Raw genomic sequence first — 25,994 nt, forward strand, 5'->3', positions numbered from 1 at the left:
CATGGCAGGAACAGGTCCTGCTGCGCTCTGGGGAGACCCCCCTGCAGTCCTCACCCAGCTCTGGGGCAGCAGCACAAGGACTTGGAGCTGCTGGAGCCAGTCCAGAGGTCACAGAGATGCAGCCCAAGATGCGAGTGGCCTGATACAGTACAATCTCATCCCAATAGGCTTGAGGCTGTTTCCTCTTGTTCCCTGGGAGCAGAGACCAGCCCCCTACTGGCTCCATCCTCCCATCCCTGGCAGTGCTCAAGGCCAGGTTGGACACAGGGGCTTGGAGCAAGCTGCTCCAGTGGAAGGGGTCCCTGCCTGTGGCAGGGGTTGGAGCTGGAGGAGCTTTAAGGTCCCTCCTAACCCACCCCAGGCTGGGATGCTGTGATTTTACAATCAGCCTCCAGTGTTTCTTGGCAGCACTTGGGATGTTTTCCCAGGAGCACAGTCAATGCTGTCTGTTTGCGGTGTTCTTTCTTTTCTTTTTGGGCTCTTTTGGGTTTCTGTCCTCTTGCACTGCACACCAGACCTTACGTTTCTGTTGCAGAAATGTCTCATCAATGGCATATGGCTGATATCCAGAAGATACCCAGTTCCTGCAGTCCCCAGGGGTACAGTGTATGGCATGAGCCCGCCTGGTTTAGGGACCTATCAGGTTGGTTAATAACTGATTTCTTTTTATTTCAGGTCAAAAGTGCTTCCTAATTAGAGCACTGATCTGCTCGATTGGGATGGATCTCTGAGAAGCACCGGTTGTAGGTTGAAAGTTTCTACTTGTTAAGATGTATTTGATCAAGGAATATTGTAGTAACTGAGTCCAAGTGACAGAGCTCAGGCGTGATGCTCTGGTAACTTCATCGATCGAGGTGTCCCTGCCCTGGAGGAGCCTTAAGGTGCCCTCATCACACCGCACGGCCCTGTGGAGCCGGCTCAGACCCTCGGTGCCTCCCCCTCTCCCCCTCAGCCGTGCGCGGGAAGCGGGGAGCCCGCAGTGCGCCTGCGCGGCTCCGTCCCGGCATGCCTCGCGCGCGGCCCGCGGGGCGGGCTCTCCTCACACAAAGGCGCAGCGCTGGGAAAATGGCGGCTACAGCGGCGGTCGGGGCGGCCACGGAGAACGCCGGCGGCAAAGTAGAGGCACCCGCGGCTGCCGCGGCGACAGCGGCGGCTCCGCAACCACCTAACGGGGCCGGGGGTGCTGTGGGGCCGCCCCCTAAGAGGTAGGGGGGCCGCTGTGAGACCGCGCTGCCTCCTGGGCCTGCGGCGCCGCATGTGGCCTGCCCGCACCGCCGGCCCGGCCTGGCCGGGCCCGGGTGGGGAAACCGGGGCCTCCGCCGCCGCCTCTCGAGGGCTTCTCTCGGCGGGGCGTGCACTGGGACCAGAGCCGCTGCTGGGGCTGGGGTTCCTGTTCGCTTCCAGGCGCACCCTGGGAGCCCGGGCGAGGCCTACCCGGTGGGAAGGCGCTTCCGGGGCTCCCGAAGCCTGAAGGGGGAGCGGGGAAGGAGCCGGTGCAAAGGCTCGGCGCTTTATGCAGCTCCAGGCCCCGGTGTATGGCCGCCAGAGAGGTCCTGGAGGTCTCTGCCTGTCGCGCTTGGGAGATGTTTGTGCTGGGCCTCAGCGGACAGCTTAAACCCTCTCCTGGAGGCGCAGGATTATCCTTAGTTCATTACTTTCTCGACCTGGCCTCATACTGCTGCAGGGTTTGGAGCAAAGCGTGCTCTGTTCCATGGCTATGAGTGGAGCGGTTGGGAATTGAAACATAAATGCCTCACGTGTGAGAGCATGAAGGGGATGCCAAGCACTAAGTAAAGGCTGTGTGTCTGATGTCGGTAAATGGTACAGAAACTTACAAAGGAACCTGCATGGGTTACAGCTGTGGTTTGTAAATACGGCGATGAGAAAGCTGGAAGTGCTTGTTGCCATCCTGTGTTCATGTAACCTAATTCTGGAAAATCTCATAGTTAGCAAAGCTATTTGTTAGCTAATACTAAATCTGTTGAATGAAGAGCATATTTTTTCCAGTTAATTTTTGGCCCCAGGCCTTGAATGCTGTGGAGATAAGAATCAGGATTTTGAACCTGATGTTCTGTGAGTAACGTTTGAGACTCGAGGCCAGGTTTGTTCCTGAGGTGTGTTACATACCTGTGTGCCTTTGGGCTGCTGGTTGCTGCAGGCTGCTACACCCAGGCATGTTGTGTGCCTATAGCCTGGCCCAGAGCTGACTGATCTGAGTGAGACCAGCTTGCGAGTCTGTAGGTAACCAAGTAACTGGAGAGGAGATGGTGGTTTCTTGAGTTGGGAAACTGCTCTCATCTGCTTTTTGCTGCTGGAGGTTGTGGGTGCTGTTTCACAAGAGCAGGAAGGTAACCAGCTTCCCAGGTGCTGCTTTTTGCAGTAAAATGTTCATATCTCTCTTTTTCCAACACAAAAAACTTAAATTGTGCTTATGGCAACTGAAACAATACCAGCACACGCAACTCTTCCTGCCAGGCAGGAACAGGCATGTCCTGATCTCAGTGCCACAATGGCTCGTGCTCTGGTGACATATAATGCGTTATCCATGGCTGGAGAAGGATCTTCCCATCATGTTCTCTTCTCCAGAATTGTCTTACGCTTCAGGAATAGTCTCCTCGTACAAGTAAAGATGTCTGCTGCTTTGTTCTGATCTCACCCCTAGGCCCTGTTATGTTTGGGGTCTCTCCAGAGAGTTTTTCCTTTATCCAGGTACAGTTCTATGTGTCACATTGAGCTCCATGTGGCAAAGCTGACACGTCTCCAGTGGTAACGCCAACGTTTGTGTGAATGTATTTCCAGTGTCCTGGAGCAGGGAGGAGGATGTGCCTATATGGATTTCGATTCCTAGTGATTTCTGGGACATTTGTTGGGTGGAGGTGGCATGTGTAAGAAAATTTGGAGAGGAATGTGCTAACAGTTTGTGTCTTTGGAGGAGATAAGAACTCCCCTTTCAGTTCCTCCTTCTACACACATCACAAAGGGGAGGATTTGGGTGAAGCATTTTAGTTCTGTAACCCAAGGGGAAAACCCCACAGTAAATAAAATACCTTCTGAAAAGAGACACTTAAATACATTATTTTCCATAGATCTTGTGTAAGCCTTGGTGTAAATGGAGCCCTGTTACTCAGAGTGCTTCCCTCTTGGGATGGGCAAAGCTGCTGTCTGTATTTCATTTCCCTTGCCTTTCTTAGGGATACGGATACTTGGGGTTACTCCCATGGTGTATTTTGAAGGTGATGTGGGTCTCATTTCTTCCTGCTGTCTACAACTCCCTTGAAAGAAGCCCTAAACAGTTGGTTTTGCCCCTTGTTAACCATATCTAAGCAATCTCTGTGGACTTGTGCCTGTCCTTGTCTCTGTGTGTGAAACTGCTGGAGGAGGTGTCTGAAATCCTGCAGAAGAAAACAACTTTGCAGCTGCAGTAGTTTCCTTTTGACCTTGCTGTGGTTTGTTATGCTAAATAAGGAATGGTATTTTAGGTTAATGCTTGTCTTCAACAGCAGGTATTGTGGTTTTTCTGGGTTCTTCCCAGGTGTGTCAAAGCTTGAGGTGTACTGAAGCTGACTTGGGAACCTTAAATGCAGGACTGCAGAAAAGGCCTGCATTGTACCACATTACTTCAGAGCGTGTTATCTAGCACTTCAGCCCAGGGGAATTGTAACTAGTTCCAGTTGGAGGAATAACCATAAAACCTGGGGTGTAGCTTTGCATACAAGCACTCAGTGTTGTGCTGTTTGTTCAGCCAAACAGAAGTTAAGGTCTTGGAAGGATTGTCCTATTTTTAATCTATTTTTAGTGTTTTAATTACTTCATTATTCAAGACTCTTAAGAAGTTCAGTGAGGGAAGGTCTAACAAATGTCATTTTTCGGTGAAGTACTGTATGTAACTAAAAAGCACTTTTTATTTGAGTAGGTATCTTTTTCGAGCTTACTACTTGCATGCAGAGCCTGTTCTTGGCATAAAGTGATAAATGATGGCCATATTTGGAGCCAAATTCTGTTTGTGGTTCTGGCTGTATCCATAAAATGCAATATTGTTGTGTGTTTGCTTGTAACATATCCTTGTGGCTGAAAAGTGATAAAACAGGGAACCTGTTCAAATATAGAGCTTCGTAGCTGGCTGTGTACCTGTTTGCTTTATTCCCCCACAGGCTGTTGTATATGTGCAGTGATTGAAATGCTTCTAAGGGCAGTGCTGGTGCAGGAGTGTGTTCACATCAGAGACAGTGTTTCTGACATGGTTTGCACTTTGTAGGTCTTAAGTTGAGCAAAAACTCAGTGTATGTACAGACAAGTATAGAAACTTGACCAGCTCTTTTGACTCCTGTGTTCTCCTGAATTCTTTCTAAAGGTGTGTTTTTGTATCTTCTCAACCAGCATAAAGTGAACAAGGAGATGAATTGGATTAGTGAAGGAAATAGTGTCTGGCTGAGGCTGAAGTGTTTCATTCTCCTGGGTTTTAAATACTGTTATTCAGCATTTGTGTTCTGCTGAGCCCTGAGGGTCACTGGGTTGGTTGAGAAATAGTTTAATTTCTAATGCTTTTTCAATTTTGACCTGTTGGAGCTGGATTCTGAAGTAGCTAAAAGCACTATTCACTCTGTTGGGTGGAATGCATAGAGGCTTTGAATCTGTCATCCAGAACCTCTATTAATTAGAGGAGAAAAAGGTGGATTTAGGTAAGAGTCATTGACCAGAGTGTTCAGTTAGATCCAGGATTATTTTGTTACAGTTCTTCCAGTGTAAGACTATAGTTCTGATGAGTCAGTTTTTACCTGACTGAACGGTGTTTAATTACTTGACCTAGATGGTGTTTCAGCAGTGGAGTAGCTGGGCAGAATATACATAGGGTGGACTGTCTGGTCTGGAGTGTCACAAGGAGATGGACTGAGGCTTGGTCGGCTTTAAAGAGACACAGCTTATGAAATAGCAACCTTGAGTTATTTTGGATAAATGTGGGAGGAACCAGTGGGTCTTCAAGACATAAGTTGTCTGCTATTAGGAGATCTTTGTTGCAATCCACTGTGTAGCTCTGGTGCTGTGCGCACCAGCTTTGGTTGAGAGGTGTCCAGTTGTGCCAGGATGAATGGATGGAACTTTACAAGTTTTGCTATAGCGTTAAGAATGTAACAAGTTCTGTTCCCAGAGGTGGTATGACCCTGGTCCAATGCCAGAGTAGTTAATGTATGTGATTATCTTTCTTTGCTTGCAGTGAAGGTGAACGACCAAGCCAAAATGAAAAAAGGAAAGAGAAAAGTGTCAAAAGAGGAGGAAATCGCTTTGAGCCATATGCTAATCCTGCTAAGAGATACCGAGCTTTTATTACAAATATTCCCTTTGATGTGAAGTGGCAGTCTCTGAAAGACCTGGTCAAAGAGAAAGGTAATGTACAACTCAGGTGGCCAAGTGATGTCTGTCATCTTACTTGTGGCTGACTTTGTTTGTGAACTTACCACTTGACGTGCTGGGTGGACTTAGTGCCATGAGCTTCATAAAAAGTCTTCTCAAAGCCTTTCTGGGTGTTGCACATCATCTGCTCCCTGGCAGCCTTCCAGATGGGTGCTTCTTTCTAGTCATGTTGGCATAGAGCTGGTAGTGCTTTATCGGAGATCTAACAGTATTTTTGTTAGGGGGGGAAATGAGATATTTATCAGGTTTTAGCCTTGATGTGCAGCAAAATTCCTGAAGCATTTTACTGTCTTATGGGTAATAAAGGTAGTTCCTTACTGCTGCCCTGGTGTGTGTATATATAGCTGTGTCCCCAGCTTCGTAGTGATTTGTGCTTAGATAAAGATCCATCCTGCCATTTGGTTGCAGTAAAATCTATTCAAGGGTGACTTACACAAAAGAAAAAGGAGGTTTGTGCTTTGTCATGTGCTGCAAGACAGGGCTTTGGAAATGGTGTTCATGGTGTTTCCCCCTTCCCCACTTGGATTTAATTGTCCCATGGGAATGGGAGTTGCCTTAGTTTGACTTTATCATCATTATCTTTTGGAGATGATGAAGACATTGAGCTGCTACTCAGGTTGTGGCAAGCCTAAATGTATTGCTACTTCTTTAAGCTGCCTAACTTCTTTAATTTTTAAATCACCTTGGAAATGCAGTGGAGCGGCAAGAAAGTACATAGCTTCTCCATCATGAAAATTATTCAAAACAAGAGTAACTAAGGCAACAATTCCTCTTGTGGGTCACTGCTAAAATACATAGCATCTGTCCTAAAGAGTGATCAGTGTTCACTTGTGCTTGCACTAGGGAAGGAATGAGAGTTAATGTGTTTACAAGGTGTGGCCTAATGAAGGGGAAAACAAATTTCCAAAGGGTTTGAAAATCTTTGTCTTTGGAGGTGAAATGGAACTTGAGTCTCGTAAGGACAGTCAGGATGTGAGCCCTGGGAAGATTCCATAATTAGAGGCCATGGAATGTCCATGCTTGAGACTGAGCAATGGTTTTCTTTGATATGAAGAATTACATTCTTAAAGACTGCTTTACAAGGCCCTAATTGTGAATGGTCCCTTGCCTCAAACTACGCTTTCACTTTGCTGCCCAAGATCATTGGTTAACAGGAGTATCTGTATGTGTAGATGTCTAATTTTAAGTACTCTGTTGAATTCCGTTCCAAGTGTCTTGTGGTTTCTCTCCAGTTCACGTGGATGGAAAAGTCCGGTGTGAGATTGTTTCCTGCCTTGCTGTTCAGCTGCTCATTCCAGCAGATACTCCTAGGGGAACATTGAAACCTCTTCATTCTGTCTTCAGGGCTTGTTATGCTAAAGCCTGAGAAGCATTGTTCGTGGTTTTTGGGACTGCTTGTTAAAATCCACCAGTTTAGATCTGCTGTGTAGTTGTGATTTCATTCTAATCAGTCATTGACTTCTCACAAATTGGTGCTCTTGGGCTGTGCTTGAACTTGCTCAATTGGGACTTCTTGATACAAGGCATAGTAGTTCCAAGAACCAGGAATGTGGCTGTGGTAAAATCTAAACGTTAGAATTCTTGCTTTGTAAGTGTAAGAATTGCAGGCCAACCATTCCAAGTTTGGGGAGCATGTGGAACAGTACGCAAAGGGGAAATCTAGGTGTTTCAGGACTGCTCCAGCGCTTGGCAGTCGTGAAGGCTTCAGCTGTTAGCAGCACTGGCATAGCAGGTTGCTGAACGTGGAGGAGTTCCCCTCCAGCTGGTTTGTGGCAGTAAGTATGGGTTAGGAGACGTGAGCTTTGAGGTCTGCTCACATTTCTGCAACCTGGTTGCTTCAGATGCGTACAGTCTTCTAAAGGTGCCATCTCGTAAGAGTAATGCCCTGGTTCAGGCATTTCAGTGTATGTGTTGGTGAAACTCAATTACAGGTATGCAGTACAAGAGTTATTAATGATATTAAAAGATGTTCTTGTTTGAAACTCCCTCATATTGGCTAATGAGCACAAGGTTCTACTAAAGTGACATGATCAGCACAGAGCTGGCAATTGGTGAATGGTTTCAGGAGAAGAATGGGGCAGCCTGGAAGCTGAGTCTTAACATGATTGAGTGGGAATGTGTCTTTAGTCTGTCCCCCCAGTAGACAGCTCTGTCTTAAGGAGAGAAGTGGTAATGCTTCATGGCAGCTGGCTGAGTGAAGTGGTACCATGTGATACAAAAGAACTTGTATCGGAATTCAGATTTCTTGGTTCCTTTAGGAAATAGAGAATTATGTATTTGAATTCAGAGGATGCAGGACGCCCCAGAGACTCTTGGTGTTGGCATGGCTGTATCTACCCTTCTGTAGGGCAGAGCTGGAATATGGAGCAGGCACTTACCTCCTCGGATCAAAACCTGGGGAGGAATAGAAGCCACAAAGCTTTTCCAGCTTAAACTTCCTTTGAAGAGCAGCAGCTGCTGAGCTTCATGTGCTGCCTTCATTCCTGCTTCACCCCCAGGAATTTTTGGAACCTTTGTGCCCTAAAAAGTACCTTTTGCTATCATATTCAATGCAGAGGTTGGTACAGCTCCCAGATGTTACCACTGGAGAGCACTTCTGTTCTGGCAGTACCTGCAAACAGTTGCTCTGGAAAATCCCTGGGTTTGGGTGCCCAGGATTCTAGTGCAGTGTGCTTGCAGGATGAAGCTTTAGGTGGGTAAAGAGAAAGGGACAGTTAAGCTATGTGGAAGTGCTGCTTCCATCTGACTTGTTCCCCTTACTTTCAGTATGTGTGCTGACCAGTTGCTTTAATGTCTTTGGCCTTAGCTACCTTTTCAAGGAGACACTGTTCTTCACCAGTGGCTGCAATGAGCCTTTTCACTCTCTCTTTTGTACGTCAGCTCTGAAAGAGCCAAAATTATCCATGGCTTTTCCTGGGTTCTTGCGTGAGTTTTCCCTTCCCCTGCTGTAAAAGAACAGCTTGTGGACTCTTCTCTGTCTCTACTTCAGGAAGAAGGTTTTCCTTCTCCCCAGTTAACTACAACTTGTTAAGTGTATAAAGTGTGTTTCTCTTCTTTCTCCCCAACCCAAACCACCGCATAAGTTTTTAGGGGTTGCCTGTCATGAGCTTTAAACTGTAGATGAAGGAGGAGCTGTGACCACCTCTGAACTGCCTCATGTTGAAAGTAATGGGTTCCTGATCACAGGATCCTCTTGAATCAGTCACACTACTTGTAATTCTTTACTTCATAAGAGGATGAAACATCCGTATAGCTTTGATAATGTCTTGAGAGTCTTCTTTCTGTACTTAGTATTCACTTTTGACCCTCTAGGCCAAAGACATAATTGATAGAAAGCATTTATCCTTTCTTCATGTTCTGTGTTTCTCCTTTTGCTGAGACTTGCCTCTACACCTTTCACACCTTTCACTGCTGCTTGGTTTGTGACTGTTCAACTCGTCTTGCCCAACTTAAGACTCTTTGAGGTTGACATCTGTGTCTGAGCTTGTGTCTTAGGTACTTGCCTGTCTTTAGGGCCAGGGAAAGCCATCTGAGCCATGCCTCAAATCACCATACAGACAAACTTACCTGAACTTCAGCAGTCACTGGAGAGTATTTGAGTTCTGACAGACCAGCCTGGCTTGAACAGCTTCACTTTCTGTGCAAACTTTGGGAAATGGATGTAAAGTTTGGGGGGGGGAATAATTGCTGTAGTAAGTAACACTGGAGATTCCTTTGGTTTGTGCTGCTTTGAGTTCTTACAGTGATTTCTACTTCAGTCCCTTGTTCAGGAAACTGAGTTTCTGAACTTTCTCAAGTGTGAGGTTAATAAAGAAACTCATCAGTCTGCTCTATTTAAGTTTTAAGGACACAATAGGGAATGTGTTCCTTAATGATACTTGCATTGACTTGCAGCTAGTGTTTCATGCAAGTTTCATCTCCGGTAAGAAACCTGAGTTCCTTAAGTAAGTCTCATGTGCTTGGATGAAATTCCTTCACTTGGGGATCCAGGATCTGTTTCCTGATAAAAGCCAACTGCTCTCTGGAAAAAGGAAAACCTGCCTGGATCACTGGGCACTACATCTGCCCTCTGAAGGGATTTAGTCCTGGGCTGTCTGCTCTGGGTACTTTTCCATGGCTTTATTTTCTGTGCACTGTTGTAGACTGACCTTGCTGCTGTAACCTCATATCCAATGGTTTGGGGATCTAGAAAAAGCCAAATCAGATGTGACCCAGTACAGGCTCTTAAAGAAGTTTCCTTTGCCAGGTGCAAGCAATAGTCTCTTGGAACAAGGGTCATGTTGAATTGTTTTATATGTTTTTTCAGGTGGTGGTGGTGGGAAGGCATTTTTCTTGCAGTAGTTCTGTACTCTGGACTTCGTGTCTCGGATACTGAGCTGGCACATGACTTGTGTGTTCCACTTTGCTTCCTTAATTTGGCTCTTCATGAAGTTCACATCTCCTTGGAAGGAGAACAGCTACTTCAGGATGTACACTTAGTTTTTACTATAGATGTCTATAAGGCTTGAACGTGAAGCACAGAGCAAAAGTGGCACATAAAAGATCTTCCAAGTGATGGACAAGTGCTGCTGTGACAGAATCCTGAAACCTTGTGGCTCAGAGGGCAGAAATCTGTATTTAATATGTTATGTTCAGGCTTGGCAAACTCCTTTGGAGGTGTTTGTATGGATCTGAAGGAGGAATTGTAGCTGAACTCTATTAGTGACTGGGAGAGGAGAGCCCTCCGTCTAGGGGCTTCTGGCCTCTGTGGGATGGAGTGGTTTGGTATGGCAGGTGATCAGGGAATTTCTTACTACAGACATTGATGAATGACATTTGCATTCTATGAACACAGTTGGGTTTGATTCTGGCTGCTGCTGTTGGAATGGATGGCTTCAGAATGTCTTGGTAATGCTGAAGGCTTGGGCTTGGTGCCTGGCTGCCATGTACAACCAAGGACTAGGCCAGGGGGGCTGGTTACAGGGCAGCCCCTTTCACTACAGAGACTGTGGAAACAATTCTGTGTACATTATGGGATCTCGTACTGATCAGATCCCACACTGATGAGATCATAGGATGGAATTAATTTTGTTAGGCTGTATTTCAGGGAGTAGTTTTGGTAGTGGAGCTATGGATAGTAATGGGACACTCATCTACCCTGTCCCTTTCAAAGGGAGTTGTTACTCTCTACCAATCTCAAATGCTATCCTCACAAACACATGAATAGATCAGAGCTTGTTTATTCTCTCTAGTTAACTCTAGGTAATGCTCTGAGGGCTGGAGCAGCTCTGCGCTGGAGCTAGGCTGAGAGAGCTGGGCTGGGTCAGCCTGGAGAAGAGAAGACTTTGGGGACACCTTAGAGCAGCTCCCAGTTTCTAAGGGGCTACAGGAAACCTGGAGGGGGGCTTGGGACAAGGGCCTGTAGGGACAGGCCAAGGGGAATGGCTTGAACCTGCCCGAGGGGAGACTGAGCTGAGCTCTTAGGCAGAAGCTCTTCCCTGTGAGGGTGCTGAGGCGCTGGCACAGGGTGCCCAGAGAAGCTGTGGCTGCCCCATCCCTGGCAGTGCTCAAGGCCAGGTTGGACACAGGGCTTGGAGCAAGCTGCTCCAGTGGAAGGTGTCCCTTTCCGTGGCAGGGGTTGGAACTGGATGGGCTTTAAGGTCCATTCACTCAAACCAGTCTGTGATTTTTGTGAACTATTCTCTGGCTGGAATGCTGCTAGTGCTAATTATTTACGTATTGAAATAAAAAGCAAGGAGCTAAAGTGGTGATTTCACAAAGCATTCCTTTTCTTCCAGCTTTGACAGAGACTTTTCAGATGTTCATTTTACATCATGACACTGGTGTCCTACAGATGACTGGTCCTGTGGGAGGTCAGGTCAACTCTTCCTCCCTCTGTCCCTTGCTAAGAGCTAGACTCTTGAATGTGACATTCAAGTTCCTCACTCAAAGTTTGCTGTCAGTATTCATGCTGGGTAGTGATTTTCCACAGACTGCTTCCCACCTTTCAGCTAATGCAACTTGGAGTCTTCCTGTCTTAAACTGAAAAGCTAGGACTTTCTAAAACCACAAAGAAGAAGTAAAAATCTCTTTACTTCTTTGATCCTTCTGTATGCCAGTCACTTCACAGGCAGCAGCTGCTTTGGAGTTGTGTTCTGGAGGTACAGGACGTGGTTCTGTGGTCATAAAAAGACAATCCTGATCTTGGGAGGAAAGGTGCAGATGTTGTGTTTTGGTGTGTTTTGCTGTAGATGGTTTTGTATTGAGAGCAAGTACGTCCAGCTGTTTCATGCTGCTTGTTGAAGCTGGGAAATAGACTTGGTTGTGGCTTAAGTAAAGGCTGACAACCTACTGAGATAAATAGTAGGCAGTCAGCTGTGTGTTGATTCAGTGTGACTCCCTTTGAAGTTGGTCTTTAAGTCCAGAGAAAAGCAAATAACTTCAAGTCCTGGACTATGGAGACAGGGTTTCATACTAGAGAAGTGAAGGAGACTTGTTCTTGCAGACTTTCCTATGGATTGGATTGCCTCGAGTAAGGATTGAGTACTAGAGATCAAGGCAAGAGGTACTGTGGCAATAGCTGGCTTTTGAAATGGAGGAAAATCAAGAACATATTTAACTGGTTTAAGACTTCACTGCATACCTGTAATTGTCCAGTTTTGTGGTCTAGAGAACATGGAGTGTTTCTGGGCTTGCTTATAAGGCAGAGGCTCCATACACGGTTGTTGATTGTTCTAAATTCCCATTGTTTTCTTGGCTTTTCTCCCTTGGTATATGTGTCGTCTGGAATCTGATTTGTAGTTGGTGAGGTAACATACGTGGAGCTCTTAATGGACGCTGAAGGAAAGTCAAGGGTAAGTGTTTGAGAGCTTTCTTCTGTGGATTTTCTACATGCCAAATGTAACTGTATGGTGGCGTCAGGAAGGCAGAGAGTGTGTATGGTTAGTGGCTACACCATAGGGCTGCTTAAAGCTGCTTTTGGGGTGGGTGGAGGTGGGATGGGGCCTCGTAACCAGCGTTAGGGTGGTTTTCCACTGTGTTCAGTTGGCGTTGGCTGTTTGAATGACCAGGGACCCTAGCAGTATGTATAGTGTTATGGAATTTAATGTAATCCTTGTGCTTTGGATAACGTCACTGTAGTGGTTTGCTGAATTTGGAAGGCTAGTGTGCAAGAGCAGGTTCTGTAAGTACACTTCCTGTGCCAGGAAATTAGTTCCTGTGCATAAATGTATAGTGCCTTCATAGGTCCTTAAGTCCTTTAGTCCAGTGACAGTATCTCACAGGGAAAAGCCCACTAGGAGCACACTTACTGTACTGAAAGAGATGGATTTAGGGTGAGAGAATATGCTGAGGGCTTTGCTGGATGTCAGGGAAGATCAGGTTACGTGAAGCGTGTGGTATTCTTCTTGGAGAATCTGGACTTAGTTCTGTTTGTTCCAACTTCAGAATCGACAGTTTAACCCCATTAACACAAATTATATCTTATGGAATTCAAGTATTGGAGGCTTTATTGGGTAAGATTACACTTGGTTTTGCTACTAGGGCTGACTAATGTGATTTGACTTTAAAACAAAGTAAATGAGTTGTGTGTGTTGTGCTTTTACTGACTTGATTTCTTCTTTCTTCCCTTCTACCTGTTCCTCGCCTGTGAAATCGCCTCGTCAGGGATGCGCGTAAGTTCACTTCTGAGTTTATGGCAAGAAATAAGGAAGCTCTTCAAAGGTCAGCAATGTTCTTAGCTATCTTGTATCCCCACAGTGTTGTTGAATTCAAGATGGAAGAAAGCATGAAAAAGGCTGCGGAGGTTTTGAACAAGCATAGTCTTGGTGGAAGACCATTGAAAGTGAAAGAAGTAAGACGTGCATCTGTTCTTTCAGTATGTTGAATTCGAAGGTGAAGGGGTAGTTCTTGGATTTATGGCATTTACAGATAAGAATAACTGACAAAAGTTAGGACTTATCAGATAGGATTGAAAATCCACAGTGAGCCACTTGTTACCATTGGCACGTACTGCTGAGGTTGAATTTGGACATGATCAAGACTAAGCTTGATTTTTAAAGAGTAGGTGCTGATGGTCACAGGGCACAGCTTGGACAGAGCAAGAGTTTGGCTTTAACTGCAGGTCTGCTTTCTTGTTTAGTGGTTTCAAGAAGAAATATGCATAAATATTGTTTGTTCTTGACTGCTTTCCCTTTTAATTCTGCATCCTAACGAATGTATTCTACACAGAAATCCATAGAACAAGCTGATTTCTGAAATCCTTACAGAATTCATTTCCATTTTAATGGCTTTGCTATTGTCAACTACTATGACATGCTCAGCTGCACCACTGTCAACCAGTACGACATGCTCAGCTGAGCCATGAGTTAATACTTGACCATTGAACAGTTTAAAGGTTTATTCCAGCAGGTTGGAACTTGTAGCTGCATTGAAGGTTCAACTAAACAACAGTAAAAACAATTTACTTCAGTGTTGGCTTTGACATGGCCTTGGGGTATGTGAGCTGTGCTCTTGGCTAAGCAGACTTCACGTTCTGTTGTGCCCTGCCCATTTAACGGTGGGGTGAAAGACATCTACAGAAGTATAACACAGAGAACTGGGTGCAGGAGGTCTTCCACTGGTAACCTGCTTCTTGCTACAGTCTGAGGAGCACTTGGGAGCAAGGGTGGGACAAGTGGCAGCACTTCTCAGATCTCAGGTTTCCTAAGTTGAGAGCAGCAGCTTGCTTCTGGGATAAGCCACCTCTTGTTCTGTATTAGTAGTCATTTTTCTCCTCCTTGGTAGCTGGTGCAGTGCTGTGGTTTTGACTTCCAGCCTGGGAACAACGCTGATAACACCGGTGTTTTTAGTTGCTGCTCAGTAATGCTTACTCCGACCAAGGACTTTCTGAGCCTCATGCTCTGCCAGGGAGGAGGGGAAGCCGGGAGGAAGCAGGGACAGGACACCTGACCCAAACTAGCCAGAGGGGTATTCCATACCACAGCACATCATGCCCTCTATATAAACTGGGGGCAGTCATCTGGAAGGGCTATATTGCTGCTCAGGTCTGGTTGGGTATCGGTCGGCAGGTGGTGAGCAGTTGTATTCTCTCCCCTTGTTATTTCCCTTATCATTATTGTTAATGGTGCCAGCAGTAGTGGTTTTGTGTTATACCTTAGTTACTGGACTGCTCTTATGTCAGCCTGTGGGAGTTACATTCTCTTGGTTCTCTTCATCCCTCTGGGAGCCGGGGGAGGAAGAAGTTGGGGGAGTGAGTGAGCGGCTGCGTTGTTCTGAGTTACCGGCTGTGCTTAAACCATGACAAAGTGAAACCTTATTTTAACAACAAAATAGGAAATTAAACTTGAAAAGTGACTTGATTCATTTTAATGTGTTCTTCATCCCACGCTGCTGTGATTTCCTGTAGCTGAAACATTGATTTCCTGTCTCAAAACGTGCTGTTTTTTAGTCTTCAAATTCAGATCAAGACTCAAATTAACTCAATTAGAAGAAGAATCTGTATTTCTGACTGATTCTATTTGATATTTTGCCGCCTTCAGCAGTCTGGTGCATTTTGCTTACTGAATACAGTGTGATGTTTCCAACCTAAGCAACAAGTTCCCTTTTATTGTGAAGGTGCTTACAGTCATGAGTATAAAGTGACAAAGATGAGTCTTATTTCCCTCCTTGAATTCTTCATCCTTTGCTTCTTGTTCTCCAGCGTGTCCTGAAATCCTGAAATTATGGAGTAATAGGGGGATGCATTAAAAGGTGTTTTGGGATAAGAAAGCGAGTGGGGATGGGGAATGTGTTGCCCAAACCAATCTTCTTGATGTTGACACTATCCTGGCTTGTCAAGAAGTCCAGGTGCAAGGTCAATGAGTTGTTGAGTTAGTTGGCATTTGTCTTCTGAAGCCTCTCCAGTGCCATTCTGGCTTTGTCAGTCTTTGAACCACATGTAACTGAGGCTTATTGCTGGTCTTGAATGATAGAATAATAATCACTTTCAGACTCGAGAGAAGTGCAGGAGTTGGGATAACTGGTGTGTTGGTTATGAGAAAATAAACTGGGGAGGGGGGGTAGTTGTGGCAGTAATGGGTGAAGTGGCTGGCTGGGTGGTCTGTAGGGAACAGGAAGCCCTGGGTAAAGGGAAACCCCATCTTTTGCATGTCTTAGTCATGCCAGTAAGTGCCCAGGCACTTAGTGCAGTACAGAGGGAACAGAGTGTGTTGTTTCTGTGTCTGCAGGACCCTGATGGGGAGCACGCCAGGAGAGCAATGCAGAAGGTCATGGCAGCAGCCAGTGGAATGGGGGTTGGTCCAGGCCCAGGTGGCCCCGGCATGATCAATATCCCTCCCAGTATCCTCAACAACCCCAACATACCCAATGAGATCATCCATGCTTTACAGGCAGGAAGACTTGGGAGCACTGTCTTCGTTGCAAATGTAAGTGCTGTATAATCTCTGTGAAGGCTTTGTTTCTGAAGCTGCCTCATAGCAGGAAAGGAAACAAAGGAGCATTAAAACTGGGTTTTGATGGGAATCTTTGTCCTATTCCCAATATTTCTTGTCTTCCAGTTGGATTACAAGGTTGGTTGGAAGAAACTGAAGGAGGTGTTCAGCATGGCTGGAGTTGTGGTTCGGGCAGACATACTTGAAGATAAAGATGGCAAAAGTCGTGGCATCGGCACTGTCACTTTCGAGCAAGCTATAGAGGCTGTTCAAGCTATATGTATCCTTGAAGAGTAATGGTGGTAAACAGTAGGCAAATAACTTAGCAAACAAAGCAGGATGGAAATCTCAACTGTAGTGTTATAAACGAGGATGTTGCTCTGGCACAGCCAACCCATTGCACTGGATGGAAAATGAAAACTGGAAAACAAGAAGGTCCATCTTGAAAGAATTATTGTTATAGGCTCAGAATCAATAACAAACCTGATTCTCTTTCATACCTGAATGTATGTATATCTAGCTCAAATATTCTATTTCTCTCTAGGTTGTAGCTAGTACTAAAATGCAATTGCTGAGAAAGGATTTGTCTTCAATTCCTATGGTGGAGGCAAAGAGAGAGACCAAATCCACTTACTGTGTAAGATGGTGTGACTGGTGTGTTACATAGCATTTCACAAACCCCAAACCATACTGCTGTGTGCATGAGCTGTGCATGGAAAGGAAGAAAATATTTCCCTCTTTTCCCTCCCCAGGTTGCTGTTTAAGTGTTTATTCCATTCTGCATGTGCACCTTATAAAGAAAGTGTTGTGGGAGTGAGACTCAGACAATTTCATGTGATTCACTAGTGTGGCTTACTGCCTGTTGGTTGAGTTGGAAACATTGAACTTTTGCCTATTTTGTCCTGTTTTACATGGCTAAAGTTACTGATGAGATATGTGAACACCTAGGTTGGTTTGGAGTCATATTTTGAGTGATCTCTTGATGAAATTAAGCAAAAGAGTGTTTTTTACCTCCCATTTTAATTTGAAAAAGCCATTATTTGACTGTTCAGTTATCTGGGTTTCAAAGCTTTTTTTGTTCTAGAACAAGCAGAAGGATATTTGATAATGTGTGACTGATAGCTGAAGAAGTGCCCTAGAGAGGTGATGGTTTCTGACAGGGCTTTTGTTCTCTGCATCAAGCAGTGCTTAAAGCTTTAAGACTTTGGTCCGAGTCTTGAGTAATGATCCTTAATGAAACCAAAGCAATGTTTAACGGGCAGCTGCTGTTTGACAGACCAATGCATGTAAAAATGGTGAGTACATTCAAACTCTTCCTGCTTTCTGAAGTGGTAAATGTGCTCCTGGCTTTGGGCAGTGGGTGGTTTCAAGGTCGGGTCGAATTATTGTGGTGGGACACACACGTGTATGTGACTTTGGATGCCAAAGAAGGGGGATCATCTTCATCAGGGACTGTATTGGTAGGACAAGGGGCAATGGGTTCAAACTGAGGGGAAATTCAGGATAGATACAAGGAAAAAATTCTTCCCTGTGAGGGTGCTGAGGCACTGGCACAGGGTGCCCAGAGAAGCTGTGGCTGCCCCATCCCTGGCAGTGCTCAAGGCCAGGTTGGATGGGGCTTGGAGCAGGCTGCTCTAGTGGAAAGTGTTCCTGCCTGTGGCAGGGGGTTGGAACTGGATGAGCTTGAAGTTCCCTTCCAACCCAAACCATTTCATGACTCTAGGACTTGCTTAATTCCTAGTGATGTCAACACCATCAGGGAGGGTTCATTCTGCTCATTTTGCTGAAGGACAATCGTAAATAGAATAAAGACTGCTTTACCTTGAGGTTGCTGTGTTTTAATTTAAAAGAAAAAGAGGAGAGGGCAAGAACTAATTTCTTCCTTTTCTTGCAAACTTCCATGTGTTGAATTGTCTTCAGGATGAACGAGCCTTTCCCAAAGGAGACTTCTTCCCTCCAGAGCGACCCCAGCAACTCCCTCGTAAGTCTCTCCTCCATGACTGCACATGTTACTGGTTTTATTTTGCTGTTCAGCAACTGGGGCCTGATCCCAGCCCCAGTAAGACTCTGGGTCAGACTTTGGAAAGCTGGGATCCAAATGGTCTGATTAGTATCAAAGGGGGAAATGATAAAGAGCTGCTCAGCCTTGTCTTTTTGGATACTCCTTTCAGCTCATAGCTAGAAGCTTGTCTTAAACAGGATGCTTAAGGCTTCCAAATGTCTCAGTTGCAATTCAGAGACCCCCATGCCTTGTAAAACCACTGTTAATAGTGGGGCTTAATGGCAAAGTAATCAGTCAGTAGGGAAGGGTGTGCCTCTTTTTATGGGGTGTTATTCTTCATATCTGGTGTTCTTCAGCTGAAAGGGCTGAATTGAGGACCTGAGAATCTTACAGGTCTTCACATTTCTAAAGGGGATCTTATCAGTGTATATAGATACCTGAAGGAGGGTGTAAAGAAGAGAGAGCCAGGCCCTTCTCAGTGGTGCCCAGTGACAGGGCAAGAGGCAGTAACTGAAACACAGGAGACTCCAGCTGAATATAAAGAACCATTCTGTGGGGATGACTGAGTACTGGAGCCATGGCTTGCCCAGAGAGCCTGTGGAGTCTCCATCCTTGGAGGTACTCAAGATCTTTCTGGAGGTGGTCCTGGGCAACCAGCTGTAAGTGGCCTTGTTTGAGCTGGTGGGCTCGGAGTAGAAGAGCTCCAGAGGTTCCTTCCAACTTCAACCCTGCTGTGATGAGATACTGGAAGTATTGAACAGGAAGAGTGTGGGTTGGAAGGGAAGAGTTAGAGGCAGGAGAGCACAGGCTTCACTTACTTAAATACAGCAGAAATGTGAAGTGGGATGTTAATGTCATCCTGTTCATCCAGCTGGTTGCTGTTTCCTTCGGGATGGGAACCAAACCTGTGGTGTGCTCCTCACTTACACAGCTGTAGTGATCATCAACCAACCCATCCCTGAATTAGTTTCCTGTGTCTCTGTCAAAGCCTTGTTCAGCAGCAGTATTGTTTGTGGGTTTACTGCTGCCTTGACTCTAATGATATACCTCTTCTTCAAGAGCAAGTCCCTGGGTTTCAGTTTCTTTCTCTTCTATAAAACTCAACAAACGCCAATGGAAAACTGCTTCTTGGCCTTTCTTGGGGTGGGGAAGGGGTATCTTGTGTTGGTTTTAAAACAAGAGTCAACACGTCCCGTGTTTATTACGCTGAGCTGGAAATGAGGAAGTCCTCTTCTCATAGGCAAAGGGTGCCATTAGGGTGGCGTTTGCTGCAAATGCAAGCAGAGGACTGTTCCTTCCTGATGAAGGAAAATCTGAGGGCTTTTTTTTTTTCTTGTTTTTTGGACTGGGGAATCCTTAATTCAATGGGGTGCAGGGAGATTCCAAATCCTGCCTGGGAATGATATGCTTTGTTTGCTCAGAGAAGAGGCTGGCTGTGTGCTCTGAATTCCATAGGTGGCTGTCAGAACCATAGGTTGACCTTTGTGGTTAAATTCTATAAGGAAAGAACCTTGGCAAAGGTGGAAATAAACCAATTGTCAGCCAAGGGTAACATTGTGCAAAGGTTAGAAGATCTTTATCCTAAATTGCCCACTCTTTTCTCCTTAGATTGAGGAGTTGCACAAAACAAGCAGTGTTCTAGCCAGTTATTTTTCAGGAGTCAACCTAAACCCAACCAACCAAGCAAGTTTTCTCAGCAATAAGATGGCAAATGGATGATGAGGAAAAATTGAGCTAGTTTTTAGTCTATTTCAAGACACATCTACTCTGATTTACTCTACGCTTTCATGCTTTAAGTACATGCCCCAAAGTGGGAACACAGCAAGCTTTTTGGAGAATGGAAGTCAATTACTTAAGAATAAAACTTGCTGTTTTGTCAAACTATGGAAAGAAGGCTTTTTTGATATCTGAATATTTCCTTCAGATGGTCTTGGTGGTATTGGCATGGGATTAGGACCTGGAGGTCAACCTATTGATGCAAATCATATAAACAAAGGCATGGGAATGGGCAACATGGGACCTGGAGGTAAGAAGATTACTCCTATGCTTTTGTTTCATGAGAGCTTTAAGCTGTGTAGAAGGTAGCTAGCTTTGTTCTGCCTACACAAAAAGTCCAAGTGTATTAGGAGTGTTAAAGCCAAATGAGTTTTTGTTGGGCTAAGTCATGAGCTTGATAATGAAAACCTGAATTTAACCAACTGCTCCATTTTTATTTTTTTTTCACTGTGGTCAAGGCACAGCTCTCATTTTCTGACTCTTGAGCATGAGCAGCAGACACTGCAAATCATACAGGAAACTTTGAAAACCATCTCTCACTTTTAACACCGATTAGTGGGCTTGCAAATCTTTTGTTGAGGATCTGTTTCAATAGCACAAGTTTGAAAGAGCCACCTAAAAAGTAGCACACATTCAGCTTTCAATTGATAAATGCCTATGGGTTTTTTTTCCCCTTTGCTGCTTTGTTTTCTGAGAAGGAATGTTGCAGTCTCCTCAGAGTTACCCCATGTAAGCTGTGAACATGTTGTATGGTCTTTGTTTTCTACTAATGGCTAAGTGTTGTAGAATTACATCTGCTATATAAAGTTTTCTCTTTTATTTTGAGGAATGGGAATGGAAGGCATGGGCTTTGGAATGAATAAAATGGGAGGTAAGCTGTGTTTTTTGGCATGTCTCTAGCTTGGGCTTTCTGCAAGTCGTGTTAATGTAGCTGTGTATCTGGCAGCATTTGTGTTCTTGGAGTTCATCACTGATTTAGCAGTAACTTATCCCTTTTTGAGTAGGACTAAAGCTGCTGTAGGTGTATGGGGTTGGGTTCATACCTCACCTAAAACACAACCCGTGTTTGTCATGTGTGTCGGGACCAAAGTCTGACCAAACTTCGGGGTTTGTGAGTCTGTGGTACTGAGTTGTCTTGGTGCCCATGGGAGTGTTCTGTGAAGGCAGCTGGTGGGGAAAGTGTGCAGTTAAGTTGAAATGTATTGCTAAAGAATCCCTGAAAAATGTTCTCTTTCAGGAATGGAAGGTCCCTTCGGTGGCATTGAGAACATTGGCCGCTTCCCAGCTGGAATGAACATGGGCAGAATGAGCGGTAGGCATTGGGGTTGTTCTATCCCACTCTTGAGCTGTGTTCCTGAAAGCTTTTTTGCAGCTCAGAGGCCACGAGTGATTCACTGGGGTTGTCTTTAAGGACTAGTTTAGGAAGAGAGAAACTGCTCTCTCTACACACCAGAAGGGTGGCTCCAGAGTAAAGTGGCCACCTCAAATGTGTTTGTCCATGCAGAGATGAGTCCTGTGTTGGGTTGGGTTTTGCATCTCAAGAAGCCATGGTAAAATGCTCAGGAGAACATAAGAACAACCTTGCCTTGATCTTAATCTTTAAAACTGGTGCTATGTTAAAACATTCTCTTGGGAGCCATGTAGGACATCTCAAACTCCATCTTTGCAGACATGGATCGTGCCATGGGTGGAGGATTCGAAAGAGAATTCGGAAGAAATGAAATGGGAATGTCTCGTAGTTTTGGAGATACCTTGGAGAGAGGAATAGGTGAGTACACTGAGCTATACCCTTCCACTACCTGCTTCTCCTACCCAAACTGTATGTACCAATTGCGTGTGTGTTGTTACAACAAACCAGCCTATATTTTATATACCTTTGCTGTGATAGTCTGGTTTTGATCAACCCCCTGAGAGCTGTACAGGAGGCAAGTGGATCCACTGGATGCATCCGTGGTGCTGTGAATGGAACGTCAGATGTGACAGGAAACCTTTGGGCAGCCTTGACATGCTGTCTCGTGTCTTGAAGCTTCATGCTAAACTCCTGTACACATGCGTGGCTATGAGGAAGGTTCTGAGTGATCTGTGACCCAATCTTGTCAGTAGAACAGAGCCTGAGGCCTAGATAGTAGGAAGGACAATACGGCAAAACCTTAATTTCCTTCCCTTCTTCCCAGACATTTTGGGAAGCCCATCAGACCCGTCAGCTGATTGAAGAGAATACACTCATCTGCAGCACTAAAATTAGTGTTCTTCTGTCTTGCCTTTTAAATCCCAGTGGGAAAAGGAAGACTGTCAATGTAAAGAATGTGTAATAATGGTATTTGAAGTGAGCAGGAACAGCACAGTGCTGCTCTGCAGCAGCTTTGAGATGGGAAAAGGGATTGATGGTGCTTTGTAGGAAGATTCAGAACATGAACATTTTTCATGTCTTATGTGAGGGTCTGTCCCATGTGTATACACAGCTCGGGTGATGCTCTCACTGCTGTGCTCTGTTAACTTGAATTTCAGTTGTAAAGAAATTGAGTTTCTGATACAACTCAGATGGCTCTCTAAAATTGGCCCAAGTGCTGCGCATAGATGTGTACACTTTGGTTTCCTTGAGCATAGGCTCAGTTCAGAGTTACATATCTTGTTCCTCTTCACTGTATGTAGGTAACTGAAGTACACACTTTCTACAAGGCTTTTTCCCCTCAAACGGAAATCAAACTCCATGGTTTTCTTCTTACAGTGCTGCAGTGCTAAACTTCATTTGCTGGATAACCTTGAAGCCTTCATACAACAGCAAAATGGCCTAAACCATAGAGGAGTGATCCTTTACTGGAGGAATCACTGCAAAGGCTCTGCAGCAGAGTCAGGACAACTCAGTCAAGGGATTTTATGTAGCAGATGCAGGAACCCAGTTTTAGTTTTATGATTTATGACCCAGGTAGCTTTTCTGGGTTTCTTTGCACATGAGAAGGCCAAGCGTGCTTTGTGACTGTAACAGTTATTGTGCTGTGGGTCTAGTGAAGGAATGGCTTGCTTTCTCTCGGAGATCTAGTGATAGGAGGGCTCTCAGGGTTGGGGAAGGTTTGCTTGTAGAAGCCTCTCCCTGCCTTGGCTGAGGTAATCTTGGAGCTGTATGGCAAGGAGGATGTGGCTTCACTCCTCTTCCAAGCAGTCTCTGTTTGAACTGTAATTTGAGCTACTACTCACTATTGCTGTGTATTCTGCAGTGTGCTGCACAGGACAGCTACCAGCTAAGAGTATGTTTAAAACACAGCTTTTGCCACCTGATCTTCTCCCAGGTTTGCAAATGCCTTCAGAATTCTCTTTTTTGGGGGGGAAGGCTTTCTTTGTGTGTACCCAAGTTAAGCTCCTTAGCGAACACATAAACTTTCCTCTGTCCAAACTATAGTTGGGACAAGGTCATCATGGAATGGTTTGGGTTGGAAGGGACCTTAATATCATCCAGTTCCAACCCCCTTCCAACACATTCCACTAGATCAGGTTCCTCCAAGCCCCATCCAACCTGACCTTGAACAGGTTGTGGTCAGTATGGGGTGTGTGTGATCAACAACAGAACTCTTCTTACCATCCAAAAGAAACCTTTGCTTCACATCCTGCAGCAGCAGAGCATGTGGTGGGCAGTTGCTTTAGGGTGATGAGGAAGCTTAAAGCATTTCAGCTGTCTCAGCATGCATTAGGGTTGTGGTTTGTCACTGTATGATTACTGATTACCTGTGTGTTGTGTTCCAGGTGGTGGAAATGCCAGCATTCCTGGGATTGAGAGGATGGCACCTGGCATTGATCGTATGGGCTCAGGAATAGAAAGAATCCCTTCCGGGATGGGGCATGGGATGGAGAGAGTAGGCTCAGAAATGGACAGGATGGGGCTTGTTTTAGATCGCATGGGCTCCAACGTGGAGAGGATGGGGTCAGGAATTGACCGAATGGCCCCTCTAGGCATAGATCACATTGCTCCCAACATCGAGAGGATGGGCCCAGCTATTGAGAGGATGGGATCTGGCATGGAACGGATGGGCTCTGGCATAGGCTTTGGCATCGAGAGGATGGGGGCTGGCATCGACCGCGTTGGCACCACTATGGACAGAATGGGATCAGGCGTAGAACGGATGGGCTCTGGCATGGATAGAATGGGTATAGGCATCGAGCGTATGGTCCCTGCTGGAATGGGAACTGGAATGGGTCAGGTGATAGAGAGGATGCCAGCCGGTTTGGATCGCATAGGTGCTGCTCCTATGGAAAGAATAGGAATAGATCGTATGGGAGCTGCTGGCATGGAGAGGATGGGCTTGGAGCGCATTGGAGCCACTAATATGGAGAGGATGGGCCCTGCGATGGGGCAGGGCATGGGAGCAGGCATAGAGCGAATGGGACTGCCCATGGGAAGCAATTTTGAGAGAACAATGGACATGGAACGTGGAAACTTTGCAGGCAACTTTGCAGGCTCCCTTGGAGGAACTGGAGGACCTGCACCTGGGGTGGCCAGGAAAGCGTGTCAGATATTTGTGAGAAACGTGAGTAGCCTCTTTCCTACCTGTCCTTCACTCATCGTGCAATTGATCAGTACTGACACGTTCATCTCTGTGCTCCAGTCACAACATCCACTACTGACTGCAGCCAGAGGGGCAGTTCAAGCTGCTGTGAGCTGAAGCCATTTCCTTAATGGGACCAGAGCTCTGTCCCAGGATGGAAAACATGTTCTGAAGAGCTGGCAGTGCCTGCAAGCTGTTCAGGAGCTCCTCAGTAATGACCTGTTCTTCTCTTTTCACAGCTGCCTTTCGATTTTACATGGAAAATGCTGAAAGATAAATTTAATGAATGTGGTAAGTTATTTTATTGCTGGTTGTTACTCTGGAATAGGAATTAAACAGCAGCTCTCTGTGTCCCCAACACCAGTATCTTGAACTACAGTTTCACTCAGACTTACTGAAATGCTAGATCTTAACAATTGTTAAGCCATGTGAGGATGTCTGTTCTGAGTGTTGGGAAGCAATTGATGATCCATTAACACACTCCTTTCTGTAAGTGTTGGTGCCCTTCTCCATCTTGTGCTGGTTTATCATGCAGACAGCCTCTTTGTGGGTGCTCCATTCACCTGCTGCTGCTGCAGTGAGAATCAACCACTTTGAACTAATTCATCTCTTAAACCAAGCACACTCCTTTAAAACAACAGCTTGGGGAAAGCTGTCCTGCAGCCTGAAGTTCTAAACCATGGACTCATGAAATCCCAGACTGCTTTGGGTTGCAGAGGACCTTAAAGCTCATCCAGTTCCAACCCCCTGCCACGAGCAGGGACACCTTCCACTGGAGCAGCTTGCTCCAAGCCCCTGTGTCCAACCTGGCCTTGAGCACTGCCAGGGATGGGGCAGCCACAGCTTCTCTGGGCACCCTGTGCCAGCGCCTCAGCACCCTCACAGGGAAGAGCTTCTGCCTTATCTTTAGCGTGAACTTCCCCTGTTTCAGTTTGAACCCATTACCCCTTGTCCTATTGCTCCAGCCCCTGATGACGGGTCCCCTCCAGCATCTCTGTAGCCCCCTTCAGACACCAGAATCAACCACTGGGCACACTTAAAGGTAGAGAGGGTTCAACAAACCCCTTCTCTTCTCCTCCCCAGGCCACGTGCTCTACGCTGACATCAAGATGGAGAATGGGAAGTCCAAAGGCTGTGGGGTGGTGCGGTTTGAGTCCCCGGAGGTGGCAGAGCGCGCCTGCCGCATGATGAACGGGATCCAGCTCCGGGGCAGGGAGATTGACGTGCGAATCGACAGGAATGCTTAAGCAGGAATTGCCTTTTTAACACTGCTTCCACACTTTTGGAATTTGTACTTTTTTTTTTCCTTGTTAACCATTTTAATTTGACTGGATGTAAAGGTGTTTAAAAAAAAGATTCAGTTGCTTTCTTGGAGTAATTTTAATTACTTTTTTAACGAATGGATTTCCATTTTACTGGGTTTTTGCATTGAAACTGCAACGTGCACAATCTTTTTTTGTAGTTGTGGCATCTCGTTGACATGACAGATGTAAACAGTAATGACTTTGATAATAAATGAAACTCAAGATTTCAGACGCAGCATCTGGTCCTGGCAGCACCTCCTCTGCTTGCAAAGCTCTCTGTAACTTCAGTAAACTAGAACTTGTGTCCTGTGAAGTGTCAAGAAAGACTGTTCCTCGCCGTTGCGTCTTTAACATGATGCACACTGGTCTTGGGGTTTGGATGGCTTTGGGGTGCAGGGGCCCCCCCTGTCCTGTGTTCAGACCTAAGCGATGCCCCCTCTTGGTGCAAGGCTGGTACTTTCATTTTGCTCCAGTGGCAATGCTGATTTCAAAGCAAAAGGAATAATAAATACATTATCCTCTACCTTTAGGTGTGTCAGTGCCATTCTGAAGGCCT

The 25,994-nt window shown here is 45.7% G+C and overlaps 2 protein-coding genes across 9 annotated transcripts; both read left to right on the top strand.

Annotated features, from left to right (window-relative positions):
* Window positions 1-990: 990 nt before the first annotated feature.
* LOC133213602 (heterogeneous nuclear ribonucleoprotein M-like) lies at window positions 991-12,405 on the top strand. Its single transcript, XM_061355934.1, has 3 exons — window positions 991-1,205; window positions 5,213-5,382; window positions 12,190-12,405. The coding sequence occupies exons 1-3, from the start codon at window positions 1,006-1,008 to the stop codon at window positions 12,252-12,254; spliced, it is 435 nt and encodes a 144-aa protein (XP_061211918.1). The 5' UTR covers window positions 991-1,005; the 3' UTR covers window positions 12,255-12,405.
* A 250-nt stretch (window positions 12,406-12,655) lies between these two features.
* On the top strand, window positions 12,656-25,673 carry HNRNPM (heterogeneous nuclear ribonucleoprotein M). Of its 8 annotated transcripts, none has more exons than XM_061355916.1 (15): window positions 12,656-13,061; window positions 13,147-13,264; window positions 15,615-15,680; window positions 15,777-15,812; window positions 15,945-16,098; window positions 17,064-17,113; window positions 17,739-17,799; window positions 19,745-19,846; window positions 20,423-20,467; window positions 20,834-20,908; window positions 21,266-21,364; window positions 22,812-22,883; window positions 23,335-24,116; window positions 24,374-24,425; window positions 25,218-25,673. In XM_061355916.1, the coding sequence occupies exons 1-15, from the start codon at window positions 12,967-12,969 to the stop codon at window positions 25,379-25,381; spliced, it is 1,971 nt and encodes a 656-aa protein (XP_061211900.1). In that variant the 5' UTR covers window positions 12,656-12,966; the 3' UTR covers window positions 25,382-25,673. The 8 variants fall into 8 exon arrangements, with proteins under 8 accessions (XP_061211900.1, XP_061211902.1, XP_061211895.1 ...); XM_061355918.1 differs by having other exon boundaries at window positions 12,690-13,061; window positions 13,147-13,240; XM_061355911.1 differs by having other exon boundaries at window positions 12,690-13,061; window positions 15,615-15,812.
* Window positions 25,674-25,994: the final 321 nt, after the last annotated feature.

This window comes from Neopsephotus bourkii, unplaced genomic scaffold (assembly GCF_033783945.1).
Source record: "Neopsephotus bourkii isolate Nb327-2 ecotype Australia unplaced genomic scaffold, CSIRO-AGI_Nbou_v1 NB_838, whole genome shotgun sequence".
NCBI lineage: Eukaryota > Metazoa > Chordata > Aves > Psittaciformes > Psittacidae > Neopsephotus > Neopsephotus bourkii.

What these genes read in the sequence shown, in the direction of transcription:
- LOC133213602 (XM_061355934.1), top strand. Translation starts at nt 1,006, where the DNA reads ATGCCTCGCGCGCGGCCCGCGGGGCGGGCTCTCCTCACACAAAGGCGC. An exon ending in GTGGGGCCGCCCCCTAAGAG is followed by an intron (nt 1,206 to 5,212) that starts GTAGGGGGGCCG and finishes CTTTGCTTGCAG; the next exon opens with TGAAGGTGAACGACCAAGCC. An exon ending in AGACCTGGTCAAAGAGAAAG is followed by an intron (nt 5,383 to 12,189) that starts GTAATGTACAAC and finishes TCTGATTTGTAG; the next exon opens with TTGGTGAGGTAACATACGTG.
- HNRNPM (XM_061355911.1), top strand. Translation starts at nt 12,967, where the DNA reads ATGAGTTGTGTGTGTTGTGCTTTTACTGACTTGATTTCTTCTTTCTTC. An exon ending in GGGCAACATGGGACCTGGAG is followed by an intron (nt 19,847 to 20,422) that starts GTAAGAAGATTA and finishes TTTTATTTTGAG; the next exon opens with GAATGGGAATGGAAGGCATG. An exon ending in TGGAATGAATAAAATGGGAG is followed by an intron (nt 20,468 to 20,833) that starts GTAAGCTGTGTT and finishes GTTCTCTTTCAG; the next exon opens with GAATGGAAGGTCCCTTCGGT.